Source organism: Monopterus albus, unplaced genomic scaffold (genome assembly GCF_001952655.1).
Source record: "Monopterus albus unplaced genomic scaffold, M_albus_1.0 scaffold18.1, whole genome shotgun sequence".
NCBI classification, from domain to species: Eukaryota; Metazoa; Chordata; class Actinopteri; order Synbranchiformes; family Synbranchidae; genus Monopterus; species Monopterus albus.
The window spans coordinates 6,084,544-6,099,626 of record NW_018127898.1 but is presented as its reverse complement, the minus strand read 5'-3'; the positions used below and the strand labels follow the sequence as shown (position 1 = coordinate 6,099,626).

The 15,083-nt window shown below is 40.6% G+C and overlaps 1 protein-coding gene and 1 long non-coding RNA gene across 7 annotated transcripts in view; one reads left to right on the top strand and one right to left on the bottom strand.

Annotated features, from left to right (window-relative positions):
• Positions 1-204: 204 nt before the first annotated feature.
• tafa1b (TAFA chemokine like family member 1b) overlaps positions 205-15,083 on the bottom strand; it is a 121,703-nt gene continuing 106,824 nt past the window's right edge. For 2 of the 6 annotated variants that reach the window (XM_020593232.1, XM_020593230.1), the window contains exon 4: positions 6,080-7,655. In XM_020593232.1, the coding sequence (XP_020448888.1) occupies positions 7,387-7,655 (269 nt within the window). In that variant the 3' untranslated portion in view covers positions 6,080-7,386. Of the gene's footprint in view, positions 1,533-3,792; positions 4,932-6,073; positions 7,656-15,083 lie in introns of those variants that run through there. The other 4 variants (XM_020593233.1, XM_020593234.1, XM_020593236.1 and 1 more) reach the window with 4 other exon arrangements.
• The window catches only part of LOC109956261 (uncharacterized), a 15,621-nt gene continuing 8,163 nt past the window's right edge, over positions 7,626-15,083 (top strand). Inside the window, exon 1 of the long non-coding RNA XR_002274385.1 lies at positions 7,626-7,690. This is a non-coding gene — a long non-coding RNA (uncharacterized LOC109956261). The remainder of the gene's footprint in view (positions 7,691-15,083) is intronic.

Genomic DNA, 15,083 nt, shown 5'->3' with positions numbered 1-15,083 from the left:
CCTGTAAGTCATTTTCAAACTTGCCTTGTGCTGTTGTTGATTGCTTGTTTACTCAAGCAAAAACTCTCCTCACAATGTTAACATATCATACAAATGAAACTCTTGACAAGATCTTCCACCTACATATTACAACATATCAAATAAACATAAGAGAAACATTTTTCAGCATATCACTGTCCTTATGGAAAAAATGGAGACAGCATCTCAGTATAGAAAACCATTTTTATTTCTCATAAGGCTGTCCTGTAATGTACTTATATCTACTGGAGGATAACTGGATGTTTTCTCCATCATGACTAATAGCCTCTCGCCGTCATTGTAAATAAATCATCTCTTTCCATTGAGAGGGAGATCTACACGACAAACCCAGCCAAGCAGCTGTCCATGACCACTGTCCACAGCTGAAATACACACTTTAGTCCTGGTTTTACTGCTGCTGTACAAAGTTCCTACTTTATCTGAATGGAAAGCCCAGGGGTTGTTGATAGTGCTGCTTTCTTTTTTGAGGCAGTTCTATACAGTGTTTTCCTCATCATTACAGAAACTACAAGCTTTTTCTGAATGACGAAAGTGACCATTACTTATTTGATGATTCCACTGAGGCTTTTTCCAATGCAAGCATACACTGCAAATCAGTCCTATACACACTGTATTGGGGCAACAACCTCAGGATCATATTAAGGGCCTGATCAATATTCCAACATGGGGTTTAAGCTTCTAATAGAGTCAGTATAATTTTCAGCTTCTTGGATCTGTCATCTTATATGTAACGTATTTATATGAATATATACACAGATCATTTTACATACAAAGAAGAAAAAAAGTGCTCATGAATTTACACTGGGCATGCCCATGAATAAAAATCAAATGCAAAGGTCCATTGTGGAGGATGAAAGTGAGGCCACGAGGGAAGTCCCTACAACCTCTGAGATTCTTCATCATGGGCTGCTCGTTGTCACGGTTATTGAAGATCTAATCGGGTAAATCTCCTCCATGTAGTCACTGAAAAACCATCCTGCTGCAGTAGCAGCCAGTCTGACACAGATGCCTTCCAAACAGGGAGAAAAGTATATCAAGGTAATTTCTCTTCCTCAGTTCTTTGGACCCCTTGTCCATGTGAGCTCCTCAACTGGTTTACCTTCAGGCAAGCGGGGGCGAATATCATCAAATCATGTTTTAACAACCTCTAAATAACCCCTGTTAAGCTGTTTCGGTTTTTGAGGGGGAGACAGTGTGAGGAAAACAGAGAGAGAGTAGGTCGGAAACTGGCCACAGCTGTGTGGAAGAGGAGAGTGACCAACGTGGGGCTCATTGATCAAACAGGGGATTAGTCTGGTTCCAAATCCTTGGCACCACACAAGCAAAGCTGTTTTATCTGGGTGGATATCCTTTCTGTGGTCCCAGGTAATCCAGTCAGTAGCCACAAATGTAATAGTTTTAGTCCGTTCGGTGGGAAGAGAAAGGGTAGATGTGGGGAAGAGCCTGGCATGCAGCCCTGCAATGGGAGCTCTCTGTTAGGTCCTGGGATGAATCTATAACACAGAGGAGGAAGAGGAGAAGAAAAAAAAAACACACACACTTAGACAGAACAAAGAAACACAAGTGTGCGAGGATTACACTCAGAGAAATTGCAGCGTTTCCATGTTTCAAAAACAAGGGGAGTCTTTTGATCTGTGGAGGCTTTGTATAGCCACGTCTCACCTCCTAGTTCCTGCTGCTACTAAAACAGACAGCTTATAAGAGTGGAAATAGTGCAGAAAATTGAAGTGTGTTTGGTATTTGTAGGTATATGTGGACATATCAGGAAAAGATTTATACAAAAAACCCTGGTGTGTTTCCATGCTGTGTATGTCTGCTTCACAAATTGACACTTTGGAATGTTACTGCTTTGATCTCAGACTGTTTTAGCCGCATCCCTGTTACCACCAGCTTGTCTGCCACCCCGTCATTTGCGCCTTCATACCAAGTCAGCCAGTCAACACTGGGGATTCTCTTCTATCCTGATAAAATGACTTTGGCTTTTCTAAATGGGGCCCCCTCTTTGGAGTCTGAGCTGTCTCTCCGTGACTCTGGTTCAGGGATTCTTATTCAGCTTGAGTTGCAGAGCCAGACACATTTCAGTGGTTCATTGTGCAACCTTGAGACTGCTATTGAATGTCCTGCTTTTCAGCATCCTGCTTAACCTGGAGCTCAATAAAAAATGTGCACAAGGTCTACAGCAGTTAAAGCAGTCGCATTCCCTGCCCTGCCATGACCGTAGATGCAGCAAAAGCATGTAAATGTTTATCAGAATTTATTTCACTTTTATCACGTTTTCCAGTAGTTTTACTGCTTTCGGATTTTATAGTGAAGAAATCTGAAGTGCCCTGCACACTGGGGGGGCCAATTAGAAATCTCATAATCCTGTTCAAATAAGAAATACAGCCATGACATTTCCAGCAGGCTTGGCAGGTGGCAGCCAGGTGTGTGGATTTGATTGTGGAGGGTGCTGCCTGGGACTCTGGGAGCTGCAGCACAGAGAGTCTCAGAGCTCCAATATGCTAGTAAGAGAGCCAAATAATTTTATTAACCATTTTCTGTGGGTAGAGTGATGTGCACCTGTATTCACAGACCATATTGTGTGTTATTTTGAGATTAGAGCAAACTGAAGAGCAGGTGACTCTCAGGCATTATAATTTGGGTCTACTTTGGCATCAACATTGGGAATGCAGTGGAGTTACATATTTGGTCGACTGCCGTATCAGTTGATACACTGTAAAAATCTTCATCATATCAAGTCAGCTTTACCAGTTTGTCATCAAAACTAACTGTTTTTCAGTTTTCTAGAGTAAAATGTCCTTTGCAGAACAAACTCTTTCCATACATTAAATGGGTATGTTTGTGTTATATTTGTCTGTTTCTGGCGGATCCAAGATTCGGACTGTTTTCACTATTTTCTTATGAACTAATGTATACATGATTGAATGTAAATATCACTAGTATGTTTATAGGAAACAAAACATGTTTTTTAAAGTACAAATGACTTGATGAGACAGATGTTCCTATTTGTCTCACAGCCTCATGTTGATGAAACACTTGCAGACTCACTACATCATTTCTATTTAGGTGTTTTCACCCGAACTATTCCTGTGCCTGCTCTAAATAGGGTCAAAATCTTAGATTTTAATATGCTGATCTCTTCTTCAGGTTCTGTCAAGACACCTTTCTTTGTACAGATTTACTCTTTTGTTCCATGATGCCTAAAAAAGTAAACTGCCAGGCATTTTCATCTGTATCATCTACTGTACAACAACAAATCAAAATTTTGGAGCAAGAATAGCCTCTTCCTGAACAAGACAAGTAACTGGTTTGGATATTATAGCTCACTCTCTGTTTCAGACACAATCCACCAGAGATTTGTTAGCGAGAAAAGACGGGTTGTATGCAAATGTTGTCATTTAAACCTGCATGCATGTGTGCGTGACTAAAAGTGTCCTCTGTTCTTTTTTTGTCCTCTGTCTCTTCAAATGAACAGTGCAGCAGGAGTGGCTTGCTCAAGGATTTCCTGCCTTTCCTGTCTTTGTTGGCAACTAAGTCGCCTGCATTCTAATCTGTTGGCTGCATTAAATTGCAGTTTACTCAGCCTTCAGTTAGTAAAAGAAGCCAAGGACAATTGCCTTAGCAAAATAATTTAGTGCAAACACAGCCCACCGTTTCCCCCCTCCTTCTCATTTAGTGAACAAATCAATCATGCCAGCAGAGAAATTTCTCTAAAGAGCACCCTCTAAAAACAGAAAACTCCACACAACAAAATACATCAAGACCCATTTATTGTGACATTGACAATGGAAAAAGCTAAGAGGACAAGTATAATTGAATTAGAAGCACTTGGATGGAACTCCTCCACCTTAAACCTGTATAACAATGTCATAGGGATGACAACATGAGCAGTCATGGCAGCATCCGTTAGCCTATAACTTCTTTTACATATATATCTATATCTATAGATAGATATAATAGATAGTTAGATCTTAAATGACTGTGTTTGCCATTTATTTATGATTTTAAGCTTGTCTGTATGATAACATTATACAGGAGTGAAGGAAGAGGAGAGATATTGTCAAGCACAGAGGTGGAAGAGATGGTTTCTCGGTGAAGCTGAACTGTATGTGGCATGGTCGCTGGAAGTTCATTTTGATCAACTGCAGCATGCGGTCTCTGGATTTGACAAATTAGTTGATGCTGCATTTGTGGCAGGTCACTTTTGCTCTGAAACTGTCTCACAGATGGGCTGCATCCTGTCACAGTGTATTATTTTGCTTGAAAAAGTGCCCTCCACTCCTCTTAATAAGGGACATGTGGCTCTCTGAACAGCAAGCAAATTATGCCAGAGTAGTTGGAGGGTGTGAAAGATGCTGGTGTAAAAGAACTGAGACACTCGGGTTCAGTGCTTAGCACTCACTAATCTGACCGGTTACATATTCTGTTGTGGAACTATTGTGTCCATATGTGGTTAGAACAGCTACTGTAAATGAACAAGTGATTATGTTGCAAAGTGTAATTACTAAGAAGGCCATTCAAATTCACTGAATGTCTGCTAGGGGTGGTATTAAGTATGTAAGACATTCCTGCACTGATAATGATACACTAGCAGTGAAATTATCAAATGAACATCATTCTTTTCACTATCATCAAAAGCGGAGAAGTAGAATGAGTAAAGAAAACTACTTGCTTCTTTATTGCCTATCTCATTGTGCCTTTTTTGTTTAAGGTGTATAATTGTTTGAAGGGAGCAGATATGAATCTATTTAGCCAGTGGAGCGGGTAATGCAGTTTTATGGTGGGCGAGTGTTTTGGAAGGTGCTCCCCAGCCTCGCTCTCAATGTGACTTCCACAAACAAAAGGGTCTGCCTTGTCTGCTGCTACAGAACAGGCAATGAAGGGCTCCCTCTCTGAAAGACATAAAGGAAAAAAGAAGAAACATGGGTGTCAGGCACTGGCTTTGCTGGGCTCTTTACTTTTCATGCCAATTTTTATGAAAGATGGTGATGAAATCTGTGTGTGGCTGAAAGTGTGTGTCTGCCTCATTACAGTTCACTGACACTTTTCAGAGCAAAACAGCAACCTGCAGGTGAATTAAAATCACTGAAAATTAAATAAAACAAAAGCAAAACCCGGTGTTGTAAGCTTGCTGGTCTGTGACAAAGCAAACACCAATGAGGCAGTTTGGCCTGAGAAGCAGGCGAATGAGGAATGTTGATAAAAAAAAAAGAGGGAAAAAGAGAGCAGAGTGCATGAGAAACAGGCCTTTCATGTAGCCTGTGGGCTATGTAGTGTGCTGATAGCTGCTTCAACAAGACCCTCAGAGGGGGATCAGGATATCAAGTGGCTTCTGATACAAAGCCGCGCAACACAAAGAGAAGAGGCCTGGCCGGGGGTCTTGCACTCACATGTGAGAATAAATGCACAGACGTAGCAAACACATCAAACGTGTGCATGCATACACAACTAGGTGCACACGCAACGGGAGGAGTAAGTAGCATGTCGCAGATTAGTGCCTAATGGGATTGGCAGAACGGTGCAAGGAACTCAATCAAGCCCACACAGTGGCCGAGAGCAAAAACAGGACATGGAACAAAGGAGGCAATGAAAGGAAGAGGGGCTGATCCTGCCATTACACAATGATGACAGTGAACAGGGTTCTGCTATGGGGTGTACCTGGCTCTCTTTGCAGGTTTCTACACTACACCATGAATGTGCTTTTACAGTTTATGTTTACCCATCTATACGCTATATATTATATGTGCCACCGTTTACATGAAAAATGCTGCACCTTACCTTTTATTTATGCCTGCATTGCCTGTGCTGGGTGATAAATATTTACAGTAGGTGGCAGTGCGTTCAGTATTTCTGGCACGCTTGACTAGTCATGCACAGCATGTAAACACACACTTGATCCTTTTGAACTGAGTATTTGGGTTAATGAGAAGTCAGTGAACACGAGTCACTCCCACTCCTACTGAACAACACCAGAGTGTTTACAGGGATGTGAGAGAGACTGGAAAACAAAAACAATGAACAGCTTGAGACTAACCTTTACAGAAGCAAGAATGCAGCTCGATTTCTGTTGATGCATCCTCTGCATTTTGCTTCCGGAAGCTAAAAAGGGGAGTATGGCTGGGTGTTCTGCAAAGAGAGGGTCAAGAAAAAAGGACACGTGTGTGTTGGGCAGAAAAACAGCTTTAGGTCTGACCTTTGGAACCTCTTTTCTTAAAATTTTAATTAATTTAGACCAAAACTATTTTACTCATAATTATCATTTAATGCTTTTTCTCTATTTGTGTGCAAACATTTACAATTTTGACTTATATTTCTTAAGAGAATATTTTGTCCCAAGTTATATAAAGACAGTCATCATTTCAAGTTTACTTATTTTACATTATGCAAAGTATTGAATTGAGAATTAGAAATGCATTCTTTAGAGTGAACCAAGTACTGCACCTTACCTTGATGGACTGGCAAGACCCCATTTGATCAACTTCTTTGTGAAAAGTTTAGGCCTGTGGTGGCTGTGGGGGCCCAGGGAAAACGTTATGTCTATCTGCTGGCATATAAATCTGCAGAACATCCTTCGTCGGCCACTGGTGGTTTAACCTTGTCTCTGTTCCTTGTTTCCCTACCATCACAGTAGTCTGCTTCTATGCAAAGCCACTGTCACCAAGCACTAAGAGGAGTTTCTTTTGGGGGTCCAGTTATGGAGTGTGGATGTGTGCATGGTGCTGGAGGAGGGTTAGGGTTGCACAGATGAGGTAATCAACCTGTCACAGAGTTCTGGACTGCTGGCCTCGAGGATATTACTCCCTTAATTTTTGCATGCCGCACTGACAGTCGGTTTACAGAGCCCAAAGGCAGTGGAGGAGCAGAGTGGCTGTTAACTTGATCTCTGAGAGGAGTGTGGCCTGAGGCAGCGCCTACCTGTTTGTTTACACCTGCTTTAAATTTGTTCTTTACTACTATGGGCCCTCAGATAGGTTGCTTACAATGAACAGAATTCATCTGGTTATATAAAGCACACAGAAGCGCTGCACTTTAAGAGTATTCTTTGTACAATATGATTTGTGTGCATTCCTTTTATCCACCAGTTTAACACTATGCGCGTTTGATTGTTCAGTGGCAGATTAATTAAAAATGAAGCAGGCAGTTGGCAGAGAAGCTTTGTTAAAACATTTAATCAAAGTATTCATATACAGCCTCTTGTTGTTTCTAGCGATCCCTAATTTCAAGTCACAAAAGAACTGTTGAATAGTAAAGTGAAATCTGGCTGTCGTGGTACTGCAGGCATAAACTGTGTGACAAATGGTATGAGTGTGTGGTTGTGCAAGTGTGTTTTTGGCATGGTTAAAATGTCTACATACAGAACAGGAATACAATATAGGTGTATGTTATATATACAGTATGTGTGCATCCGTACATTGTGAGTGCAGATCTGTGTACATATACAAGAAACATCCATTTGTGCAAAGGTGTGCGTGAGTGTATGTGACATCTCACCCTTGTGGTCTTGATTTTGTTCCCAGAAGAACACATCCATCCAGAGTTGTCAGGCAGAGTCTTACACTCTTCTCCCTCCAGACATGGCTCCATCTCACACCACCACTTCCCAATTACAATGGACGCTGGGGAAGGCGAGCACACATATGTAACACAGCAGGTCAGTTTATCACCAAACATTCACATTTGTATGCACAAATTCTGAAATATACTGACAAAAGAATGCTATGCAAAGTAGCCATTTCAGTAGATAAAATGAAAACAAGCTAAGATGAGGGGTATCATTAATAATGAACCTTAAATAAGGATCAAAATTAAGATAATGTTAATAACAATTAAAAGCATATGGGAAGTAACCAGAGTTTACAATGTAAGTAGAATCATCACAAAAGTTTGAACACATTCAGAAACCTCCCACACAAACATATTTTATGTACATATTCTACACAGGCACACATGTATATATTCACATAAGCACCCACACACTATATTATGAGCAACTCCAGAGGAAATCTAGTCGTGTCTCTAAATGAAAGCTTTTCCTCCACTTGGGCCTCAGAGCAGTTGTATCCTTGCTGCATGGGTACTTCTGCTATTGACTTAATGTCTTATACCAACAGAAATTAATCATTATTTTGTTTTGCTATAGCTACATTGCATGTACAGTAGGGGAGCAATCTCATTTTTAATCAAAACTAATTGCCTCTCATTAACATCTACTGAGTTCTTCCTCCAGCTATCTGACAAAAACAAATATGTTCTCATCTTCTCATCAAGATATCACTCTCCCTCCCCTCCTCTGTTTGTGTGTCTGTGTGTTCATGTGTACGTCCTTAAATACAATGCTTTAGTTGTTAGATGATAGTAGTGAAAAAAATGAAATTTACCTACAGTGTATGCTCTTCTATTTATTATTATTATTATTATTATTAATAACCTGTTTTTGTTAACTACAGTCTTGCAGTGAGAACTTCTCTTTGATTCAACTCATACCATACAAATGTAAACCATTCTTTAAAGTCAACTTCTCATTCATTTATTAACCATGATGTTTGAAAAACATTTTGTTTTTCACAATTCCCCACATTCCCCATTTTATGACAGCAAATGTGAAAAGTTCAAACCAATTTCTTTGACGAAAACTCATCTTTTCCCCCCAACATGCGTATATTTTATTATGCCGACATAAAGGAGATGTGACAATTAAATGATGGGGTGCGTGCAGTGAATTGAATTAGTATCCATTTATTTTGCCAAAGTGGTTTTTTTTAACCTTTTTAAAAAATTTTAAATTTCCCCTCTAGCCTGTGTTGCCAAGGTTACAGGCCAACCTCCGATCAGTTGTAAGTATGAGCAACAAGCCGTTTCCAGCTGATGGAAGAAGACAGTTAAGATGCAGTCCTGCACAGTGTACACACACAGAGTCAATACAGTATATATATATACCAGATAAAAGACTGGACTCAGAGTTACACCCCACTTCCCAACTTCCTTCTTCACTTGTCCCTCCATGAGCCCCGATGATACTGACTGCTGGAGCTCGAACCTCTTCTGACCAGCTGTGAGCCTGCCCTTTGGCTTCCTCCATGGTTGTTTACATTATTCATTAATTGCCACATGTGGTTCCATTACCCGCTGCTGTTGTCTTGCTTTTTCACCCTCTGTCTGCATCCATGGGCTAAAAATGTATTTCACATCACTAATCATGTTTGCATTGAGCTTTTAGGTGCAGCACCATAATTGTGCACGCTGTCCTCGTTAAGTGGCGCGATGCTAGGAGATATGTCTTTAATCAGTTCCATCAAGTGATGATAATGTGCTGTAGCGTCAGCACTGTTTAGTCCCATCCTCTTGCGGAAATGAGAAGTTATTTTTCATTATACCACCGACCGAGTAGGAATTATATTCAACAGTGTGAATTCAGAATCTACTTGAAATTGAAAATGGTAAAAGTATTACCTGCAAAACAAAAATCACTCCTTACAAAAGGAACCAGAATGAAAGCAAGAGAAAAGGCAGCAAAACCGAGGCAGGAGATTAAAGCGCTGTCTCACACAAGCTGCTAAAAATTGAGAGCCGCTTTGCATGAAGGTTGAACGGTATTTACTTCACAGAAGTGAATTCACCTCACCCTCTGTGCTCTGAAATGTGTGCACATGAAGCAATGTATTTTTCACAGTGTTTTACTGTCTGTGAAATGTATGCACGCCAATAGCTTAAGAGGGCAGCATGTTTGTTCAGTAGCTAGTGTTAACACTTTGTTGTTGAATTAATCAGAAAAAAAAAATCATCATTTAAACCAGCTAAGTAAGCTTTATTTTTTACTTGTTCTGGGGGGCTGCAGCTGATGCTAGCTGACAGTGGGTGGGAGGTGGGAGTCCCCTGGGCAGGACACAATTCAGAGTCACCAGTCAACTGTCTTTGGACTGTGGGAAAAAACCCACGCAAGCATAGGAAGAACATACAAACTCCACACAGCGACCCGGGTTGGCCACAAGATTCACAGAGCGTTCCTTCTGTGAGGTAACAGTGTTAAATGGCTGTTGTTGTAATCACATCCATGATTATACATCACTAGGTGCATGCTGCAACTACTAGTAAACCAGAAGATGCATATCAGTGACACAGTATGTGGGATAATTATTTCACCTCTAGCAACCAAAGTAATGATGACCTAAGCAATAATCACCTTTAATGACATTGTATAAACAGCCACCAAGCCCACAGAGGGATGAAGTCAAGGAGACAACTTTTTGTTTCCTGTTTCAAACCAGTCAGTTTGTTATTGTATTTTACAGTTTTTTAACTCAAACCATGATTTTTCCATAAACCTAGCCCTATTGTTTTTGTGGCTAAACCTGGTTCTCTTTGTGTTTATTATTGAATTTCTATTGTAATGTGCAGAGACTGTTATTGGAAGGCTGTTGTCAGATTGCTCTGCTGAACGAGGAAAGGCTATGTCTCAGGAGGTAGAGCGGGTTGTTTCCGGAAGATTAGTCAACATGTCGAGGTGTCCTTGAGCAAGACACTGAACCCCCAGTTGCTCCTGGTGATGTCACCGGTGTGTGAGTGCTTGGGAGTGTGAATGGCTGAATAATGTGAAAGCGCTTTGAGCGTGCTGTAAAAGCATAGAAAGGCGCTATACAAGTATAAGACCATTTATCATTAGTATTGAAGTCCAACTTTCACAAGTGTGAAAACCTGAAACATCTAGTGCACATACACTGAGAATGGTTTCGTCAGTGAAGCAGAGAGGCCTTGCATCTAGCAGTTGCAGTTTTTCTCCAATTGTTGATACATGTTTTCTGAAACTATTCACCATTCACATACATTCTCAAAATGATACTCATAGCTGTTCAACCACTAACATCTGGGTCAAAATCAAACTTTGCTCTCAGACAACACACACCAAGCTGTCAAAAACACACATTATAGTACATACACACTGAGAACCACTGTACCAGAGTCAAATTCCTTGTATGTTTAACACACCTGGACAATAAAGCTGATTCTGATACGTGCTACCAAAAGATGTTTTTTCCCTGGAATTGGGAGCAGGGTTGCAGTTCTGTGTTCAAATCATGATTAAAAATCTTACTGGTTATTCCATAGCACAGACCAGATGATATGTATAATCTACCGTCTTTTAAAAATGCAGTTTTGAACAACCCTAATTAATATCTTGACAGCTTCCCGTCTTGTACTAAAAGGAGAGTAAAAGTTTAATGACCAGTGACTGTGAAATACATCTTATAAATATTCATGTTCACATTTGATCTTTGCCTTAAAAATCTATTTCAGTGAGTCTATGAGGACCGCAGCTGGCTCATCTCAGAAAACTTAACAACACATTATTAATGACCTGTCTGGTCTGAATGCCACGAGGATAAAATTCAGACATAATGTAGCCATATGTGAACACACACGCTCCTCATGTTTGTGGCAGTACCCGGGCCAGGACATCTGCCTCTGACCTTGACCACTGGAGAGGAGCCATCTCTGGGCCGGGATCCATGCATCACTCTCTGGTGACCACTGACCTCCAACAGTCATTTTACTTTAACTACTCCCTGTGCAATCGTCAGCATAGAGGATATAACCTTTGTTCCAGCTCCAGCAAACTTTACTCCTCCTGTGCGGGGGGTGAAGGGGGGGGGGGGGGGGGCTTAGAGTAGACCATTTCTGGGTGGACTGGTAATTTTCAGATCTATCTGTTTACAAACTGAATGCCTTCAATGTGATTTAAAGCACCAACACCAATTAACACGAGTCTCACATGTTATCGTAAAGTAGCTGCAGTATGTGGTCAGAGGTGACAGATGGGCTCGGAGTAATAGCAAACATGGGCTGAAAGAATTTTTGATTCAAAATGCTAGTTGTGTAGCAAGCTGGAGTCTTTGATGGACAAACAACTGAGAGTGGGACTTGATCTGACTGACAAACATGAAGCGACGGACCTTTTACAAGTGCATCTGTCAGATCACTGGTGTGCAGGCTCCATGATGGATTGAACTTGCTGACATGTCCCTGCCAGGTAGCGGAATGTTTGAACACCTTGAGAGATGAGGAAGAGAACTGATTTTTGTCTATGCCAAAATGTGAATACATGTTGGTAGGTTCAATGAATAGTTGTTTTTTTTTTTTGCTTTGTTGGACTTAAAATTTCATCCATTATCTACACCGCTTATCTTGGAGAGGGTTGCGGGAAGCTGGAGCCTATCCCAGATGACATTGGGTGAGAGGCGGGGTCCACCCTGGGCAGGTCACCAGTGTATCACAGTGCTGACACACAGTGGCACACAACAACACATACTCACACTCACTCCTGCAGGCAATTTAGAATCACCAGTCAATCTAAGCTGCATGTCTTTGAACTGTGGGAGGAAGCCAGAGCACCCAGAGAGAACCCACGCAGGCACAAGGAGAACATGCAAACTCTGCACAGAAAGGCCCCGTCCAGCTCAGGCTTAGACCCGGAACCTTCCTGCTGTGAGGTGCAAGGATAAGGATAAGGATAATCACCTTTATTTGGCCAAGTGTGTTACACACAAGGAATTTGTTTCCGGTACAGAACTGTGGCAGCCATCTGCAGCGCCAACTCAACCGATGGCTCTAACCATCGGGGGCAACTTGGGGGTTAAGTGTCTTGCCCAAGGACACTTCGACATGTGGACTGCCGGCACCAAGATTTGAACCTCCAACTCTCCGGTTGGGAGAGCTAACCATTGCTAGACCATGACTTTAAATTAGTCCTACCAAAGCAACACCAACTGTAGCGTTTGTTTTTATCTGGTCAGCAGTTAGGCTTTAAATTCTCATTCCATTTTTTTTAGGTTAAATTTACATTTTTAGGGTGAAGGAGCAATACTTCCCCCAGGATAATGGTGAGCATCCAGTTCCACTTCTTTACATTTACTGACTCCTTCAGGTTACCTGGGCAGTTTAGGTCAGTGCTCTGCAAGTGCCCTTATTACTCAGTTATCAAGCAAACAAATGGCCAATCAGCCATTTATTCACATAGTCATACAAGTGAGCAAACAGTCCATTAATCAAGTGACCCCTCTCACTTTTTTCTTGAGAAATTACATTGAAGTGATTAAAAAACACACTTTCATCTTAATAAGACAGTGCAAGTGTTGTGCAAGAGAAGTAAATTATTGAAAGGGTCAAGGGAGCATGAATCAAATGAACCAAGTGTGTAATTACAGCAGGGCTGAGACTTGGACCCTTGAACCTGAGGTCAGCTTCAGAGATTTGTAATTCTGCATTAATATCTGTCCCTCTCAGAAAAGAGAGCCACAGTTTGATTATTCAGGAAATATTCTTTAGCTTTATAATTACATACTGTAGCCTTTATGAATTTCTCAATGTAAGAGACATCCAGACCCACTCAGACTTGAAACCGAATTCCTGTGTTGTCATTTGAATATTTTCAATATGGATTTTGAATCCAAATTCATTTTTAAGATGATCAGAAAAGGTTTTCCTACCTTGCCTGGCTCAGGGGGGTTTTACTTAAGTAAACATAACAATACCACTGTGTGAAAATACTTTGCTGCAAGTCAAAGTCCTGCTAAGTACAAATACACAAGTATTAGCATCAAAATATACTTATAGTTCCAAAAGGAAACGCACTCATTATGCAGGATGGTACAGTTTACATTAATGTAAATTACATTCTTGCATTATAATTATTGATGCTTTATTGTGAACGTCACATCTAATGTTGTCACTGGTAAAGGCATTGCTAATGTTAACGACCTTATGCGCCTTTAATTTGAAGTATTTTACATACTGCTGGGTACCTTGACAATTTCCCACTGGGGTCTTTTTTATTACACTATATTTTGTTTGTTTTTGATTAATATCATTCTTAAAAGCAACAAGTAACCAACAAGTTATCAAATATATTTAGTGAGTACTAAGTGCAAATGAAAATATTCAAGAAAAGTACAGATACCTCAAAATTGTGCTTACTGTAAGTACAGCATTTGAGTAAATTTAGTTACTTTCTACTACTGCTATTTTTAATGTGTAACTATACATACAACCATCAGTTAAATTTATCTTAGCAATGGGGAAACACACATGGAAAAATTCAGGGCCAAAAATACTACAGCTAAAATATTATGTGTATATCAGAATCAGAATCAGAAGTGTACTCTGTTTACATGTCTTATTTGATGTTATGATTCCGTTTTTAATGTTTCTGTGTGTGTACTCGGAGCATTAGTGAGTAAGTGCCTGTGGAGTTGGTGTGTGTGTGGGGGGGGCATGCACAGGCACGCCTATTAATAGATGAATAATGACTCCTTCTGTTGTGTGGTTATTTCCATTATTTTAAGTGGGTACAAAAGCAATACATAAATAATGTTTCTCCCACACAGCTGACATGCTGTATCTGCCTTATGTTTCTTTACCTTTGTCTCTATCCCAATACAACCACAAACCCATTGCTCCAGTAATAAGAGCAGAGTGGAAATGCGTTGTTAAAAAAAAATAGAGAAAAATTGTTAAAAAACTGAGGACACACTTCACCTCTAGCTGAGGGTCAGATCTTCTTCTGGCAGGTTAAAGGTTGAGAGTCCAATCACATCATTGGTTCTGTGAGAGCTCGACAGGATGTGATAGGGATAGAGGAGAAAACCTTTCTCACAATCATTATCTTCAACTTCTCCAGAGACACAAACATCTTTTGACCCAGGATGAGTTCTGTGTTTGCTAGTCTCCCCTTATCTTTGCCTGTGTGAGTGTCTGTCAGCAAGAGAAAGGAGTTATTGTTCTCTATTGTACAACATAATGTGCTCCTTCTGTCTGTCCTCTCAGGCAGTATCTGCAGCAGGTTTGCATCTCGTTCAAAGTTGAACTGTGTGTGTGTGTGTGTATGTGTGTGTGGGTGTGGGGGGTGGGGGGTTATAAAAGAAGGATAATATGTTCACTTGGCTGTTCTTTGGTGTCACCAATTTGGACTTTGTTATCCATGCAAGCAAGTACAGAAATGAATAAACTCCAGGCTTTTATGCTTTTATGCACAAAACACATGCAAGGACAAG